The sequence below is a fragment of the Plasmodium relictum genome (genome assembly GCF_900005765.1).
Source record: "Plasmodium relictum strain SGS1 genome assembly, chromosome: 11".
In the NCBI taxonomy this organism is placed as follows: Eukaryota; Apicomplexa; class Aconoidasida; order Haemosporida; family Plasmodiidae; genus Plasmodium; species Plasmodium relictum.
In genome coordinates this window covers 1,155,675-1,175,155 of record NC_041689.1, presented here as the reverse complement: position 1 = coordinate 1,175,155, position 19,481 = coordinate 1,155,675, and the positions used below count along the sequence as shown (strand labels likewise).

General features: G+C 17.5%; 6 protein-coding genes across 6 annotated transcripts; 4 read left to right on the top strand and 2 right to left on the bottom strand.

Moving 5' to 3' along the window:
• Positions 1 to 2,745: 2,745 nt before the first annotated feature.
• Positions 2,746 to 3,156, top strand: H3.3 (histone H3 variant, putative; the record flags this gene model as incomplete). The annotated part of the gene is made up of 1 exon (XM_028677584.1): positions 2,746 to 3,156. The coding sequence occupies one exon, from the start codon at positions 2,746 to 2,748 to the stop codon at positions 3,154 to 3,156; it is 411 nt and encodes a 136-aa protein (XP_028533958.1).
• Positions 3,157 to 6,172: 3,016 nt separating this feature from the next.
• PRELSG_1130400 (conserved Plasmodium protein, unknown function) lies at positions 6,173 to 8,494 on the top strand (the record flags this gene model as incomplete). The annotated part of the gene is made up of 1 exon (XM_028677583.1): positions 6,173 to 8,494. One exon carries the CDS (start codon positions 6,173 to 6,175, stop codon positions 8,492 to 8,494), a length of 2,322 nt encoding a protein of 773 aa, XP_028533957.1.
• Positions 8,495 to 9,345: 851 nt separating this feature from the next.
• PRELSG_1130300 (conserved Plasmodium protein, unknown function) lies at positions 9,346 to 11,238 on the top strand (the record flags this gene model as incomplete). Its single annotated transcript, XM_028677582.1, has 1 exon — positions 9,346 to 11,238. One exon carries the CDS (start codon positions 9,346 to 9,348, stop codon positions 11,236 to 11,238), a length of 1,893 nt encoding a protein of 630 aa, XP_028533956.1.
• A 515-nt stretch (positions 11,239 to 11,753) lies between these two features.
• Positions 11,754 to 12,504, bottom strand: PRELSG_1130200 (conserved Plasmodium protein, unknown function; the record flags this gene model as incomplete). Its single annotated transcript, XM_028677581.1, has 2 exons — positions 11,754 to 12,355; positions 12,501 to 12,504. 2 exons carry the CDS (start codon positions 12,502 to 12,504, stop codon positions 11,754 to 11,756), a joined length of 606 nt encoding a protein of 201 aa, XP_028533955.1.
• Positions 12,505 to 15,497: 2,993 nt separating this feature from the next.
• PRELSG_1130100 (60S ribosomal protein L27a, putative) lies at positions 15,498 to 16,047 on the top strand (the record flags this gene model as incomplete). The annotated part of the gene is made up of 2 exons (XM_028677580.1): positions 15,498 to 15,662; positions 15,766 to 16,047. The coding sequence occupies 2 exons, from the start codon at positions 15,498 to 15,500 to the stop codon at positions 16,045 to 16,047; spliced, it is 447 nt and encodes a 148-aa protein (XP_028533954.1).
• A 697-nt stretch (positions 16,048 to 16,744) lies between these two features.
• On the bottom strand, positions 16,745 to 19,021 carry PRELSG_1130000 (conserved Plasmodium membrane protein, unknown function; the record flags this gene model as incomplete). The annotated part of the gene is made up of 5 exons (XM_028677578.1): positions 16,745 to 16,955; positions 17,073 to 17,152; positions 17,339 to 17,452; positions 17,556 to 17,663; positions 17,855 to 19,021. The coding sequence occupies 5 exons, from the start codon at positions 19,019 to 19,021 to the stop codon at positions 16,745 to 16,747; spliced, it is 1,680 nt and encodes a 559-aa protein (XP_028533953.1).
• Between the last annotated feature and the right edge of the window lie 460 nt (positions 19,022 to 19,481).

Genomic DNA, 19,481 nt, shown 5'->3' with positions numbered 1-19,481 from the left:
TTATTTAAACATTGAATAACTTTTAATTTTTTTCTTTTTCTTAAAGTATGTTCTATATTTATCTATTGAATAGGTTTAGTATATGGAAAAAGCATTACTGTTTAAACATTTAAAATCTTTAATTTTATCTTTCCTTTTTTAATTTAAAACATTTTGTTATTACTATTAATAAATATAAACGCTTTAAAACTGATTTTTTTGTGATTAATATATTTTTTAATTCATATTTTATTTTGTATAATTAAGCATTAATTAATTTAGCACTCCTTTGTAGTTTCATTTACTCATAGTGATAAAATTTTTCATATATTGTTAATATAAAAAAAAGTTAAATATTGCAATTTTTATTCAAATATACTGAAATATTTAAGTTATAATAAACGTATAAAATTGAACAAATGAAGTTGTTAATATTTAAAAAAATACATGACAATTTAATTAGCTAACTTCGAACAAATTATTATTATATTTATAAATGTAATTAATTTGCATATGACAAAAAGAGATTTAAATTTAATAAGTTATTTTTTAATGCTTTTTTTTATTCAACTCGTTTTAATAACATTAAGTTATACTTATTTTATAAAATAAAATCAAGATTTAACTAAAATTTTCACTCTGCTACATTTCCACTATAAGAAAAAAAAAACATCTCATTTGAAGGAGATAATATATATACAGTCTCAGGATAACTGAAATAAAAACTTCTAAATAAAGAAAGTAAAAAATAAGGGTAAATGAATAAATGATTAATATTATTAATATTTTGTAGTGAAATATGAGAAAATTTGTAAAAAATATATATTATATTGCATTTTTATATTACTGTATATGTGTATTTACTATATAGAATCGTTCTTTTAAAAAACAAATAAATAAATAAGAATAACTTTTGAACTTCACAAAAAGAATAAGATATCTACTATAAGTAGTGTGAGCAAAATTGTATCAATTTTGTTTCTATGCCAGTTATAATCACTGATAACGAAATTAAAGTGCATTATATAGTTTATTTTTTTATCCTGTGCGATACTTAAAAAAAAAAGCATATTAAAAAAAAATAAACATTTAATGAATACATAGAAAATTTTTCACTGAAAGCATTAAAAAAAAAATTAAAATATGTTTTTTTTCCTATTTCTCCATTACATCAAGAGTAATGCATTGTAATATTCTTAATTTTAAAGTATTTTACGTAGGCAATATATAAATGAATTTCGCATATATTTTTCTGCAATATTTGTCTTTTTTTTTAAATATATAAAAGTGCAATTTAAAAGAAACATTAAAAATAATAAAATTTATATCACTATTTTTTAATAACTTATTATTCGATATATATAAATATTGACATAAAATTCAAATATAATAATTAAAAAATATATTAAAATAGAATTAAATTGAAATTATATATTATAGATAAATGATAAGATCCCAATTACAATATAACTTTCTATTAAACTCTTGTAATAAAAATGATATAAAATTTTCATTGTAAATTTATAGTTAATTATGCGAAAATATTAAAATAATAAGAAAACAATTTATGTGCAAATTATCTCTTAAAGAATACTATATAAAATATATAACATAAAATAAAAAAGTTTAAAATGAAACACTATTTTGTAATAAAATACTCGATCTGCATTTAAGTATAAAACTATAATAAAAATATATATGTGTCATTTTTTAATTTTATGCATAACAACAAATATCTTAATAAAATGAAAGAACAAAGCTTACAATTTTGCTATCTTTAACTTTTTTTTTCTTTTATGATTGATCATACTAATTATTGGTATCTTTTTGTTACTGGAATTATAAAATAATATTTATATTGCTGTGATTAGCGTCAATAACAAAAAAAAAGATAAATATAAAAAATTCATTTTTAACTAATAAAAATTAAACTTATTAAAAACAGAGATTAAAAATTATAAATTTGCAATATTTAAAAAAATATATATTTTTACTGACATTAATAGAAAACTTCCATTAATGTTATCTATAATGATAAATTTATTTAATTAAAAATGTAAAACAACTGAGCTGAGTTGATATTTTTTTTCAAAATGAGTTGAAACAAAAATTCAATAAGATAAATAAGTAGTGCTGATAGATAATATTTGTTTTAATCTCTATTGTAATAATGATTAATAATATGGTTTTAATAGTTACTCCATTAATATACATAAAAAAAAAAAAAATTAATTTCTCGCACATTTGTTGCTTTTAATCTGTAATTATATAAAGGAAAACAAAAAAAAAAAAAAATATACAAATGAATAAATAGGTATAAAAAAATTTTATACAAAATATTAGCATTTTTATAAATAAAAAATTTTACATGCTTTTATCCATAAAATACACTTGCTAACTTATTGTACATTTTCATAAAAAAATAAAAAAAAAAAATTGAAAAAAATAAATACATGCACTTGTAAAAAAAAAAAAATATATATATATAAATATATATTGAATATAAAATATTTATAATATATACATATGTACAAATTTGCATATGCGTATATAAAAAAATATCCTATGATTTATGTAAAATTAAATTTTTTTTTTTTTTATAAATTTTTTTTTATTTAGTACGACAAAAATATAAAAAAATTTAATTTAAAAAAAAAAGATTATATTATAATTTAACATAACTTTTCGAAAAATATACATTTTTATATTTTTTTTATCCCGCGCAAAACATTAAAATTTTTTTTTTTTTTTTGAAAAAAAACTAAAATGGCCAGAACTAAGCAAACAGCAAGAAAATCCACAGGAGGAAAGGCCCCAAGAAAACAATTAGCATCAAAGGCCGCAAGAAAATCAGCTCCAGTTTCAACAGGTATTAAAAAGCCCCATAGATATCGTCCAGGAACTGTTGCTTTGAGAGAAATAAGAAAATTCCAAAAATCTACTGATTTGTTAATAAGAAAGTTGCCTTTTCAAAGGTTAGTAAGAGAAATTGCACAGGAGTATAAAACAGATTTGAGATTTCAATCTCAAGCAGTATTAGCATTACAAGAAGCAGCTGAAGCTTATTTAGTTGGACTTTTTGAAGATACAAATTTGTGTGCAATCCATGCAAAAAGAGTTACAATTATGCCAAAAGATATTCAATTAGCCAGACGTATTCGTGGAGAAAGATCATAAACTGGGTATAATTATTGGTTAATGAGAAAAATTATTTAAAAAAAAAAATAAATAAAAAAATAAAAAAAAAAAAAAATAATAAATGACTAGAAACATAAGCTTATAAGTACAAACACAAATATAAACATGCTTCTTTTTTGTTATTTTATTATTTATGCTTTTATTGAATTACATGTTTAAAAGAAATAAGTAGTAGGATGATATATATAGCTTTCTAAGATAAAGAAGAAAAATTAAAATCATAAATTTAAAATGGTTTTATTTGTATAATAATTAGCTATCAAAGAACAAATAATATTAATTCCTGTATGTATATGTGTAAATTTGTATAATTTGTCTGAACAAATATACAAATATATTCAATGAAATACGCATTTAAAAGAGTAATAGTTAATTCATAAAAAAAAAAAAAATTTTAAAGTTAATTTTAAAAAATTTCAGAGCGTGGAATTCATTTCTTATTTTATATAAATAATTATTCTTCTCTTTATAATTATTAATTGTTAATTTTTTATATTATTATGTAAAAAAAAAAAAATAAAATAAAAATAAAAAAATATTAGTGAAGTTATTTCATGCTTTAACTTTAGATAAATACATATATATATACATATTTTCCTTTTTTTTTTAGGCTTCACTAGAAGCTATTAATTTTTGTAAATATTTTTCTTTTTTTTTTTGGGTGTGTGTTTTATCATAATATTAACATTTAGAAAAATTTAACATAAAATTATATTTTTTTATGTATTATACATGCAGGTGTATGTAATAAAATGTATTAAACTTTATAATCCCGAATAATACACGTTAATTTTTTACATTAAAGTTTATCTGTTAGCACAACATATAAATGGCTACTTTAACAAACATATTTTGTTATCTTTATATTTAATATAAAGAATAAGTTCTATAATATAAATTATTATAAAAGAATATATATATTCACACTCATTTCTAGTAGAAACCATTTTTATTATACTTATAAGTAAGATGATTAATAAAGTTATTCTTTCATATTTAAGAAGTATATTTACATAAGTAAAATCTATTAATAATATTAAGCAAAAATATTCTATTTACTTTAATATATACAGACATAGTATATTAATAAAAAAAGCTTATTTTTCTTTGGAGGAACCAAGTTTACACAAATAAAATGAATATTAAGTGAAGAGTGTTCAAATAATATAATTTATGCATAGAAAACGAATTAAAATTATTAAAAAATAAGTATACTTATATTTTTTATGCAAATTTTTTATATTGAATTTTATAGTTAAATATAGCATTAAATGTCTTACCAAAGAATGTTAATCCCTATCATTCACTATAAATTGAATTTTTCTTTTTAAAACTTTTTTCTTAATGTATTCATAAAAAAAAATTAGGTTAGTCTTGTTAGGATATTTAAAAAGAAGAAAAAAAATTATACTTTAATATTTCATAAAAACTATCTTTGAAATATTAATATAAAGAAATACATCATAAATAGAAATTATTCATTATGCTTTAAATTTAAAGGGATAAAAATATTGCACTTCCCTGAAAATTATACATGCACATATTAATAATATTTTATTGAAGATTAAGATACATAATTATTATTTATTCATTAAAAAAGTTATATTATTTACTATTTTTAAAAATAATAATAAAGTTTTTTAGTTGTAAATAAAAAAATCATTTAGAAGTATCCATACACTTTCATTAATAATCGTAATAGTTTTTTTCTTTTTTTTTTTTTTGCTTAGAGGTGCTAATAAAAAATGGCATGTATTATAAATAAATAAATAAATATATATATATATATATTTGCAACTAATGCAATATACATATATATGTTACAATTTTTATATGCAATTAATTTTATGTAACGTTTCCAAAAAATGTTACACACATTTGATCGGTTGTTTTAAAATTATTTTATGGTGTAAAAATAATATTAATGAAATAATTTTAAAAAATGAATTAACTTAATTTTTTTTTAAATCCATAATAAAAGGGAAAAAAATAGAAAAAAGGAATTAAAATTAATATTTCTATCAATGCTACTTATCATTTAATGTAATATCCTTTTAATAATAATACATTTAGTAAATACATGGAATTCTAATATTTTTGCACGCAAAAAAAATTTTTTATAATTTACATTCTTCATACATATTTAATTTAAAAATAAGAAAAATAATTGTACATATATATATACATACATATATTTAAAAAAAAAATTGTGAAATTTTATAGAATATTAAATTATAAACAACAAATAAAACATAAAATTCAAATTGTCTAAACATGAATTAAAAAAGAAAAAAAAAGGTGTAGTAAATGGTAATTCATTTTATTCTAAATTATTAGTAATTTTTTTTTTCAAATGCATAATAAACAAATGTTTCATTCATTGCAATTTTTTTGTAATTAGAATTTCATTTTTATAAAATCAGACAATATAACTTAAGGTGTTATATAAGACAAATTAAAACTTTTTTTATAAAGGCATAAAAAATTACAAATTCATTTTATATTATTTTATTTTTCATAAGAGTGTAACGGTGCACATATGCCTCCTATTTCTATAATTTCAGATTCATAGTAGATTTTTTCTTTTATATTATTATATATTTAATTTTATATTTATGTTATAAATTTTATTGATTTTCTTATATGTTATCTTTTTTATGTTTATTTTAATAAATATATTTATATATATTATTTTTTATCTTTTTATAGATTTGGAAAAAGCATCGTTTTATATAAAATAAAAAAAAAAAAATTTCACATTTCCCAATTTTATTCTTTTAATAAAATTAAAAATTAAACTTTTTAAATGTATGGATAATATGGAAATGTAATATAATATAAAAAGATAATAAAAACTTTATAATTTTTAAGTCTTTTATAAATAGAAATTTAAAAATTTCGTATATTTATCTTAGCCATATTTTGAAGTTGTAAATAATTATTGATTCTAATTTTTATTTTTTATAATTTTATTTGACATCATAATAAAATAAATATGGAAGCAGTGGTAAATTCCACAGATGTAGAAATACAAATGAATTATTTAAATATAGAAAAATCAGAAAAAAAAAAAATTGATTTAAATGATAGCAATCTTATTTCTTTTAATTATCACGGGAGTGCCTTTGACGAGTATTTGGAAAATAAGTCAAACTTAGACAATTATGAAAATATGGAAAAGGAACATATGAATAACTTAAGAATTAATTTATTTGAAAATAATAAAAAGGTAATTGAAAAAGATGACTCAAAGGATAACTGTACGAAAAATGAAATAAATAATAATGATAAAAAAATACTCGAAAATGAAAATGATTTATATACTATAAAGAAAGAGGAAGGAGTTAGTATATTGAAGGGTTCTGAGAATAAACTAAACATATTTAAGAATCAAGTTATATATTCTGAGAATGATAAAGAAAATGAAAAAATAAACAGCTTAGATAACAAGGACAAATTGGATTTATATTCTTCCGATACAATGGAACAAGAAAAAAAAAAAGAAAATGAAGCCTCTTATAGCAGTACCAATGATGTTGATAATTCAACTGATAAATTAAAAACATATGATGATAATATAGGAATGAAAAATAATAGTAAAAATGTAATTGAAGAAACAAATTATAGCAAGGAAAAGAACATATTTAAAAATGATATAAATAGCAATTATGATAATAATTATCATTTATCTCAAGAACAATCTGATAGTCTACAAAATGAAGAAAAAAAAGTTTGTAACGAAAATGGTATAAATGAATACTCTCAAAATAGTAACGAATTACATAAAATTTTAAATAAAGAGTTGGAAAAAGATAAGAAAAGTAAAAAAAAAAGTAGAAATAAAAATAAACTCTTTTCTTTATTTAAAAAAAAGGATGCTCTTAGTTCAAATTTTCAAGACAAAGAAATATGTACAGAAATAAATAGAAAGGCAGATACTTGTATGAATAATAATACCTTAAATAAATCTTATATGAATAATTCAAAAGAAAATGATGTTTTAGAAAAAGAAAAAATACCAATAGTAAATAATGAACATAACAAAAAATGTGGAAATTCTGAAGAAAACATCCTTTCTAATAATTCATCACATAGCAATGTTCATAATAGTTTTAATGTAGAGTTTCTTAATATTCGTAAAAATAAAAATTCTTATTTAATAAAAGAAAACAATGAATATGAGACAAACAGTAAATATGTACGAGATGATCACATATATTCAATTAAAACTGAAGATCATATAATATTAGATTTACAAGAAGAACATAAAGAAATTAATTTTAATGAAAATGGAAATGATAAAAAACTACAAAAAATAGAAAAAAAAATATATAGTTTTGAAAAAATAAAATCTTTTGTATCTAATAATACATATTTAAAAGATAAAAAGAGTTTGATTATAGAAAAAAAGTCAAAAATATCAAAGGAAGTGAAATACTTTTGTTTTAACTATAGTATATTATTATGCATCATCTTATATGTGTTATGTTTTTCATTTGTACTAACATCACTACTTTCTGATTCTTGGAAAATTCATGAGATCATATTAAGATCAAAGAATAATGAGAAATCAATATTAATTCATATTGGAGCGACCACCGTAAGAAGAATTCAAAAAATTACACAAATAAATGGTGATGTAAACCTTTCTATTGATAAAGAACAAACAATGGAATCATTAATAAATAATGAATTCTGTAAATTAATAAGTAAACAGTCTTTGGAAGATTTTTTAGTGAATTTGGCCTCTCAAAACATGTTACGATCAAATTATAATATAAAAGATAATGAAATAGAGCTAACTGATGAAGAATTAAATTCAGCACTAAAAAATCCTGGTGATGTTGGATTATTAAAAGATGAAAAACTTGTAATAACCCGAAAATATATTTTCGGTCCTACTATATATAATTTAGAGTGTAAATTTTTAGAAAAACTAAAAAAAGCTGGGAATTGTCATAGAATTCTTTTATATGCAATACTAACATTTTTATTTATATCAATATTTTTATTAATATATATTCTTCTTAAATATAAAAGCATAAAAAATATTCAAAAAATAAAATATTCTTCCTTTGTTTTTGTAAATTTAGCATTAATAACATTAATCTCATCAATTTTTTCTATAAATCGTGAATATAATATTCCTCTTTGTGTTCAAAATGATGGAAGTTCAGGAATTTGCCTAGATGGGAAATCAGTTTATTTGATACGCTCAACAATAATTTTAATTATTTTTTCAAATTTATTTTTTTCTAAATTTTTAAATAAGTCACATACTAAAAGCAATACAATAGAGGAATCTACTTTATCATAGTATTCTAAAGTGTTTGTATAAAACATACTAAATATATCATAATTTTTTTTTTATTAATATATTTCCTAAATTTTGTAAAAATTTAAACATATATTTAATTTTTTTTTCTATTTTATTAATTATTTAAAATTTTTATTTATTCTATTCTTTTATCTTTCATCTATATTTCCATTTATATATATATAATTTTTTTTATATACATACAGTAACCTCTTATTTTTTTATTGTATTTTTAATGCACATGATATTAATGAATTAATACATTATTATTATTATTACAAAAGCAGTTAAAGAAAAGAATTAAAACTATAACTAAAATAAGATTGAGAAGTCATAATATAAAACAGATGATATTTTCATTTAATTAAAATATTTTAATAATTTGTAGAAATATATACATGTATAGTTTTGTTCTTTTCATTATTTATGCATGTTTATATAAATTTTTTTTCTTGAGTTTTTATATTATAAATATATAAAAACACTATTTTTTATTTTTGAAAATAATAAATATCATATATATAAATCAACCATGCTTTTGTAAGAACAATATAATTCAACAAAAAAAAAAAAAAAAAAAAACGTAAAAATATAGAAAAATATTCACGTGTTTTCAATTCTTATTTCTTTTATTAAAAAATAAAGGAAAAACAAAAAAACGAACTTTCATTACAAAAAGTATAATATCATAATTATAACCACTTAAATCATTTTGTGTAAGCAAAAAAATGATAAACTTTTTTAAAAATAAAAATACAGATTTGCGATAACATCCCTTTTTTTTGTATTTTGACAAAAAGAATGGGTAAATATGATATTTAAAATAAAATAAAAAATGTAATAATATAAAAATGAACATTATATCAATTAAATATATAAATAGTTTTGTTAGAAGTAATATTTTTCTTGGATATTTAAAGATAAAAATAAGGAAATATGAAAGAACTCGTGAATTTCGTACATATTTAAAACATAGTAATATTTTAAGAGTTGATAAAAAATTTTATGATGCATTAAACTTTGAAAAAAGTTTAAATGAAACATTAAGCAATGTTCAAAAAATTCTGAATGAAAATAATTTCTATGTATATATAAAAAATAAGGAAGGTAATAAATATGACTTAAAACTTAAAAAAGCAGAAAATGAAGTAGATATTTTTAAATTATTAAACATATTAAATAAAATATTAGTTATAATAAAAAAAAATGATGATTTAAAGATAAAAATTTGGAAAAGTGAGGTATTTCTTGATTTCTTAACTTATCTTAAAATAAAAATTCCTATTTTTAATTTTCATGAATTATTTTTGTTTGTATTATGTTTTTCTAAAATACAATTTATGCCTCAAATTTTATTAAATGAAATCCTAGAAACTGCAAGGGATGAATTTTTTTTAAATAATTTCTTCAAAGATGATAGAAATAAATTTTTTCAATTTCTACTTCTTTTATCAAATATAAAAAATATAAAGAGTAGTCCAGTTAATTCTAATTTTTCAACTTTTATAAATAATTATATTAAAGTAATTTTAGACAATATTCAAAAGAAAGAAATATGTGTAAGTGAAGAAAAGTTACATGAAAAAGAAATAAAAGAAAGTAATCAAGAAATAAAAGATAATTATTTAACAATAGATTGTTATATGCTACTGTGCACTTCTCTATATAATTTTAATATAAGAGATTTTGCTTTATTTTACGAAGTAAGTAATCAAATAATAAAAATATTAGACAATACAAGTATAGTAATGGAAAAAGTTGAAGTGGGAAACAAATTAATTAATATATATTTATCTTTTTGCTCTCTAGGCTATGACAATTATTATTTTTATGATAAGTTAAATTCATTTTTATATAATGTAATTGATTTTCTCCCATTGTCTAGTTGTGTAACATTGTTACTGTGCATTTCAACATTAAAAGAGCAAATAAATTTCAATTTTCCCTTATGCATCTTATCATTATTAGAAAAAAATTTTATAAATAAATTTTATTCACTCGATGATAAAGACTTATTGTTGTTAATATACTTATTTACTTATTTAAAATTATACATTTCACATCATGAGTCATATATATGCATGATTGACTATTTATTTAATTTTAGAAATTTTAATTTATCAAATGAGGATGATAAATTAAAATTATTTCAAATTTATGTTTCATTAACACAAGGTAATAACAATTCTAATAATAATGAAATAATGAAAGAGAACATAAATGAATTAGAAGAAGATAACAAAGAATTACATTTAAATAAAAAAAAAAATCAAAATAATATAAATAAATTAATTTTCGAAAAATTAGAAAATATAGGTGCTATTAATAAAATCTTAAAGAATATACAATTAGATAATGAACATAATATTCCAGAATTAAATAATGATATAAATGAACATATAGATGACTTGTATTTATTACTAAACAACGAATTTAACAATAAAATATTTAAAGTTAAAAAAATCCGAAAAAATGAAATTCTCTTTAATTATTATTTGAATCATATTTATTTAGTTTTACATAAAATAGATAATTCAGAAAAGGAACATCAAGTTATTATTCATTTTGAGACTAGTCCATTTTATAATTTTAACAATACTATAGATATATATACAAATATGAAAAAGCAACATATACACAATTTAAATATTAATTACATTTTAATTAAGTTATGCCTATGGAAAAATTTCACTCTTGAAGAAAAAAAAAAATTCTTGGCACATGAAATTTTAAGTAAGTTATGAAATTTCATATGCCCTTCTTTACCCTTTATAATCTAATTTTCAACTTTAAAATCTTTTAGTTATTCGTTGCATCATTTGTAGAAAAGGAAACAATTATATTTTTTTAAAACCATTTATAAATTTATTACCAATATTATTTTTTTATTTAATTTTAATTCATTTTTAATAATAATAATAAAATACTAATTCTATAAATAATTTTAATAATATATATATATATATATTTAATAAAGTTAAAACTATTATCTCAAAAACATATATTTTTTTTTTATCATTATTATATTTTTATTTTGTTTCATCTCTTTTTTAATAATAATAATAAAATACTAATTTTATAAATTAATTTAACAATACATATATATATGTATATTTATTTAATAAAATTATAATTATAAATACAATGCAGCATTAATTTCATATTTTCTATATGCGTCTGTTAAATTATAGTTGATATATTTTGCACTTCTTTTTACTTAAAAAATTGAAAATTAATATGTATATAAATATATTTGCCATTAAAAATTTTCAAAGTATTTCTCTGCAACATCCTCGTCATAATCTTCTTCATCATATGATAAATCACCATATATCAAGTCAACTTCGTCTTCATAATTTTTAATAGAATTTTTAATTTCATTTGGTTTTTTTTTATTTATTAAAGCATATCTTTTTCCTTTTTCTCTATTATTAATAAACGATTCAATTTTTTTATTGATACTTTTTAATTCTGTATCTTTTAATTTATTTTCACATGCTTCTATAATAATTGATAAAAATCTTTCTAATGCTACACTTTTAGCTTTGCAGTTTTTTATTCTAGTAGCCAAAATTTCACCTAAGGTTTCACAATCTTTTACCGAATTTAAAGGTGTACTTTCTAAAGTTACAATTTTTTCAACCGTTTTTTTTTTACTTACTTTTTCATTTTCTGTATTTTTTATTTTTTTATTTTCACTTATGTCTAAAAAATCTGCAATATCATCTAAATTATTTTGTAATATATTTTTTTTAATTATATCATCTTCAGTTGAATTTAAATTTATATCTTCTCTTTTATCTTCTTTTTCATCTAGCCATTCCATCCAGTTATCAACTTCATTATTCGTTGTATCTTTTTCTTAAAAAAAAATAAAATAAAATAAAAAGTAATGATAGCACATTACGGTAATATATTTGTACATATATGATATAAAAAACTATAAGGCTATCTCTATATGTACATTATGTATAGTATTTAAAATCAAAATTTGCGATTGGCTTACCCATTGTTATATACTAAAAATGAATCAAAATTATTTGCTTAATTTGCATATAAAATAAAAGAAATATAGTAAAATATAATAAAAAACTGAATATTTTATAAAAATTCTTAAAAAATAAAGTGAGAATAAAACCGAACAACTTAAGATATGTTAAGATGAAAATATAATACCACAATAAAAAAAAAAAAAACAAATATAAAATTTCTTCTAATATGTATTGTGTAGATATATTTTTAAATAATTAAAAATTTTTTTTTTATTAAATTGTAAAGTACAAAAAATTGTTATAACCGTATAAAATAATTTTTGCATATCATCTTGCATTAAACATTTAACATTACTGTATTATGCTATTACTTTATTTTATATTTCATTTTTTCATTATTCATATTTTTCATATATATATTATTTTATTATTTGAAATATTTAATATTATTTACTTTTGGTTTTATATAGTTTTTTTTTAAATATACTTATTTAAAAAAAAAAAAAAAGATATATAATTTATTAATTTTTTCTCAAGATAATTTTATATATATATATTTTTAAACAAAGAGCAAAAATAATTTCTATTTGATACTTATTTTTCAAGATTACTTGTATAAAAAATCAAAATTCTAATTATTCTATTAAATATATAGAAATATTTTTGTTATTACTAGACTTTACACTTTTTGAAAAAATAGTAAATATATATAAAATCAAAAAACAATATATTTATTAATAAGATATAATAAATCATTAAATATTTTTTTTTTATTTTACTATTTTTATTTTAACAAAACTACATTTGTATTATATATTTTCTATTTATTTTGTATAATTACAATTTAATAAATTAAAAAAATAAGACATTTTATGTTTTTAATGTTAGAAATTATGATTTAAATAGAATTGTTTAAATAAAAGGAATGATATGTTTTATTAAGGTAGCAATTACTTAAACATAGTTATATATTCATATATGTTAAAATAAAATAATTATTTATAATAAATGTTATGACAAAATATATATATAAAATAAGAAAAAAATTATTTTTTATTTTAAAAAAGTTTAATATATTTTTTAAAATGAGAGATATACCGAAGTAACGTTATTTATATTTCTTGACCTTCTAAAGCAAAGGATAGATAAAAATATAATAATTAACTTTTTGCAAAATATCATTAACTTTATAAACATTTTAAATAAAATTTCTTTTATCCTGTTATATATATTTAAAAAAAAATTTCAATTTTAAATAAGATATTTATATTCTTCTACACATGAATCAATATATTTATACTACATTAAAAGAGATATTATTTAAAAAAAAATTTCAATTTTAAATAAGATATTTATATTCTTCTACACATGAATCAATATATTTATACTACATTAAAAGAGATATTATTTAAAAAAAAATGGTTTTAAAATGGAAAAAAAAAAAGAAAAAAAAAACTAATGATTCCCATATTTCCTATAATATATTTTATCTTCTTTTTTTCTTATATTAATAATAGGATTATTTTTTTGACAAAATTAGATACATTTGAAAGCATTTTCTTATAAAAAAAAAAAAAATTATAATTCTTTAAAAATATCTCATATCTTTCTTATATTATCTTTACTAATAAAATTAAACGAAATAGTATTCACATATTAAAAATTAAAAAAAAATACTTAGACAAAAAATTAAACTATAAGCGAATTATTAGTAATGTAATTTAAAAATATATTTAGTAAATTATTTAACACTATTTAAAGAATACATTTGTATATTTTAAAATTATTTTTATTTTCATAATAATTTTAAATATGAAAGTTTAAGTGAAATACAAGAAGGTAAACATTACATTGTGAAAATCGTATAATTAAGAGTTATATATTCCCTCATTATCCTATTATTATATTAGTTTTGTCAAAAGTTCAAAGTAACTGAAATGAACATACTTATTTTAAAAAAGATAATGTTTTGTTATTAATTAATAGAAGAATTAAATTTTTTCTTTTTAACATATATTTAACTTTATTTCACATGTAAGAAACTTTATCTTTATTACAAGATAAAATTATTTATTTTTATTTCCTTTATGAATTGGAATTTATCTTTTTTAAAGTAAAATAAATATTGAATAAGTTCTCTAAGTAATTATAATTTTGTTTTTATATTAAATTTTACCTTTTAAAACATAAGATTGATGTTTTTTTTAGATTTTAATAAACATAAAAACATGTTATAACTTTTTTTTTTTTATTTTCTCCTATTATGAAGAAAAATATACTAAATGTTATGTGATTAACTTCAGCACATCTCTCTTATGGTACGTAAGCAAAGAATGTTATAATGCTTCTTTATAAATTTTTATATTTTTGTAAAACGATAAAAAGAACAAAAATGTAAAATATTCATATAAAAAAATTTAAAAATAAGTATCTATAAAAAAAAAAAAAATTTATATATACTTCATAATAGAATAATAATTAAATTTTATAATTTTTTCTTATAATATTTTAATATTTAAAAATATGCATTAAAAACTTACCCCTTATAGCACCATTTTTTCTATTAAAAAACAACATATACATATATTTACAAAAAAAAAAAAAAAAAATATATACATACATATTTTTTAATTGGCATATGTATATAGTAAAAAAAAAAAAAAAAATAATAAAATAAAAAAAGATGAATCAAAATTATTTGAAATATATATCATATATAAGATAAACATATAAGGTATATATTATATATATAAAAATTTATTTAAAAATAAAAAAGAAAAACAATTAAGGAAGCAGGATAAGCATTTTAAAAAGTTAGTTTAAAAAAAAAAAAAATTAAATTTTAAAAAGTTAAAAAAAAAAAAAAAAATAATGAATACAAAATAATTTGATACTTTAATAAAATAAAGTAATAAAAAGAATTTAAAATTGAAAAAAAAAGAAACAAAAAGAAAAATCAAATATATATACATATATTGGATTTTTTTATTTATTTGAAATTTTTATTAAAGATGGCAACAAGATTTAAGAAAAATAGAAAGAAGAGAGGTCATGTATCAGCTGGTCATGGTCGTGTTGGAAAACATAGAAAACATCCAGGAGGAAGAGGAAAAGCTGGTGGTTTACACCATATGAGAATAAATTTTGATAAATATCATCCAGGATATTTTGGAAAAGTATAAATAATGAACTTATGAAAATTAATTAATAAAAAATATAGTTGAAATTATTATTTTTAAATTGTTTACTATTTTATATATTATGTACTTCTTCTTTTAGGTTGGTATGAGACATTTTAATTTGTTGAAAAATCGTAAATTTTGCCCAACTATAAATGTTGATAAATTATGGGGATTGTTACCAGAAGAAAAAAAAAAAGAATTTAGTGAGAATAAAAATATCGCTCCAGTAATAGATGTAACAAGAAGAGGTTACTTTAAAGTTTTAGGAAATGGTAAATTAAAGCACAATCAACCAATAGTAGTTAAAGCAAGATACTTTTCTTCCTTAGCAGAAAAAAAAATAAAAGCAGTTGGAGGACAATGCATACTGGTTGCTTGAATTTATTAAAAAAAAAGAATTAGAAGAATTTGCAGTATAGATATATATTAATAAATATAATTTAACTTTTTATATATAAGAATAAATTAATTTTTTTTTTTATATTAATATTTTTTTTAAAAATACTAAAATTTTAAGGTTATTAAATGGAAACTAATTTTTTTTCTTCTTTTTCTATTAAAAAAAAAAGAAAAAAAAAGAACGTCTATAAATTAGAATGGAATAAAAAAATATATAAATAAAATAAGAAAACTAAAGAATAATAAAGAATATTTTAATTAATTATTAAAATCAATGTTTTGTGTTATTATATTCTTACATGTAATCTTTTTGATTTTTTAAAAAAAACAATAGAAATATATTTTTATTTGAATAAAACAATAAAAAAAATCTATGCATATATATTTAATAGATGCTTATTTAATTTTTTTTTTTTTAAAAAAAAAATAAGAATAACTAATATTTAATAAAAAAAAATAGTAAAAAATATTCATAAGGATTCATTTATAAAAAAAAAAAAAAAAAAAACTTTAAAAAATACATAAAATAATAATTAAAAACAACTTCGTATAATGACGGAAATGAAGTATATAGAATATTATTTAAAATATCTATGCAAAAAAATTATATTATATCTTTTCATTTTTCTTAGAATTTTTTTTAATTAAAAAATAAGAAAAAAAAAATAATATTAATATTATTTAAAAATTTCAATATCTTTGAAATCATGCTTATTAAAATTTACTGATACATTACTTTCTAAGTCAGCATCTTTAGCTATATTAAAATATTTATATGAGATAGAACGAGAAGTAAAATCGCATTTTTTAGGAAGTAAAAATAGAATAAAAGTAAGTAAATTAATTATTAAAATTAAATATAAAAATATATCTTTTGAGTACAATAACCTAAAAAAATATATATATATATAAATAATTTTTATTTTGTAATTAAATGTTTAGAAAGCATTTTCTTATTTAAAAAGAATGCTTTTATATAATTTTTGAAAAATAATATTAACTTACCCAATGAAGTTTAGATTTTTTGAAGTTAGATCAAAAAAGGAATTTGCATAAGTGTAACTTGAATATCTATGAAATATTTTCTGTGAATAGAAATAATTATAAAAATTAAAATATAAAATTACATATTTATTAATAAAAATATGTGAAACAAAATAAAACATTCAAAAAATATTAAATAATAATATATTATCAAAAAGGATTATATTAATAAAATACATATTGAAAAAATAGCCATGTTTTAAAATTTTTTATTATTTTCTTTTTACTGTTGAGAATTTTACTGCTCCTGATGCAACAAAAAAAAAAAGACATATATTCAAAAGCAAAGAATTTAAATAAGTATCTTTTTTTTGTAAAGCAAAAATTAATCCTAAATTAAACTATTAAAAAATTAAAAAAATAAAATGAATTATACAAAATGTATTATTAGTATTTAAAATTATATTCCACATTATTATTTATATTTAATTTTTTTTTTTTTACTTTTGAACAAAAATAAATAAATCCAGATAATGCACAAATAAGTAAATAAGAATTGATCATCGTATAGAATATCAGTGAAAGCATAATTAAGTTATTTTTTACTAAAAGCTATATAAAAAAAATAATAAAAATTAATTAAATAATAATTTAAATTACATATACAAATAAAATAAAATTTTTTACATAATATACTAGAAATACACTAGTATAATACAAAAAAAAAATATAATAGTATATGCGCACCAAAAATAAAATAAAATAAAATAGTAATTTTCTCTTTTTCCTTATATTTAGATTACCACTAAAAAAGTATCCAAAATTGTTATATGACTAAAAACGTTATCGATTGTTTTTAGAGAATTTAATATAATATAAAAAATAATATGCATAATTATAGTTATGCTTAGGATTAAAAAGATTATTCCTAATAATAATGAAAAAAAGGATAATATTCTTTTATTAGGATTATAATAAGATTCTAATAAATCCTTGTAATCATTCTCTAATTTATGTACTATGTAATTGAGAACTTTTTTCTCTCTATTATGTTTCACATATTTAAAAAATGACTTTATATAACTCATTTTTTCAAGTTCTTCTTTTTCTGTTTGTAGCTTTTCAGTTATATATATTAACGCTTTTACTTTCCTATTAATTGATGATAATTCTCTTTTAAAATCTGCTTCTTTAATTTTTTTTTTTCTTTGTATATATGACTCAACTAGATTCAAAGGGAATGATATTAACCCAATCCCACAATAAAAAGAAAATAAAATATAACCAAGAAAAGAAATGAATATGATAATATAATTATTAAAATTCAATTCTATGCTCATTTTAATTTTTGTATTTTTTATTTTGTTACAATGTTCTATTTTTCTTATATTATACTTAGAAAAATTTTTTTTATATATATCATTTATATATGAATACCAGGATTTACAATCTTCTGCATTTAATCTTAAATTTATTTTTCTAAATGGTATATATGTTAAAACAATTAGGCAAAATGCTAATACAAAAAAAAGTAAAGAAAATGGCAATATTTTTATAAAAAAAATTTTGCATTTCTTTTTAATTTTATCATATTTCTTAAATTTTAAAATTTCCTTACTGTTATGATCACTATTGTAATTTATTTTATAAGATTCTATATAAATAAGTGTCAAAATAGGAGTCAAAATAAAAATGTATAATAAACATGACCAGTAAAATATTCTGTATAATACAAATATATTTAAATGTTTTTTCAGTTCTAATGATAAATTGTAATAAATATCAACTGGTAGTAATATTAATAATGCCCAACTTAGTACAAATCCAATAATAATAAAAAATTTTATTAAAAAAAAAAGGAAACGTTTTTTTTCTTCTTTATGACTATATATTACCAACAACCGTATCCCTATTACTCCTGATATAATTAAATATCCAATGAAAAAAATTAACAATATAAATTGATCCATTATTGTTACTTTAAGAAATAAAAAAAAAGCATAACTGAATAAAACAGAGTATAACCAAAGATTGTTTTATTTTTTTAAAATTTTTCATATGCCAGATATATTTTTTTTTTTTCAATTAAAAATTTTGCTTGCTTTTCATAATTTTAATAAGCCTTGAAAGTATAAAGAAAAAAAACAAAAATACATTTTATATAATAAGGAAAAAAAAAAATAGAAATATGAAAATGCATTTTATACAATAAAAAAAAAAAAATTAATTTATGACAATTAAATAGTATATCTCAACCTTCATTGAAATATTAATAAGATATTATAGAATTTTTCAATTTTTTTTTTTTTTTTTTTTTGTATATATATATATATATATCGCTACTTAATAATGAAAAAAAGACAAGCATGCTTTTATTATAATATACCCTTTTAAGATAAGTTAATCATATTATGAAAACATATCAAATTT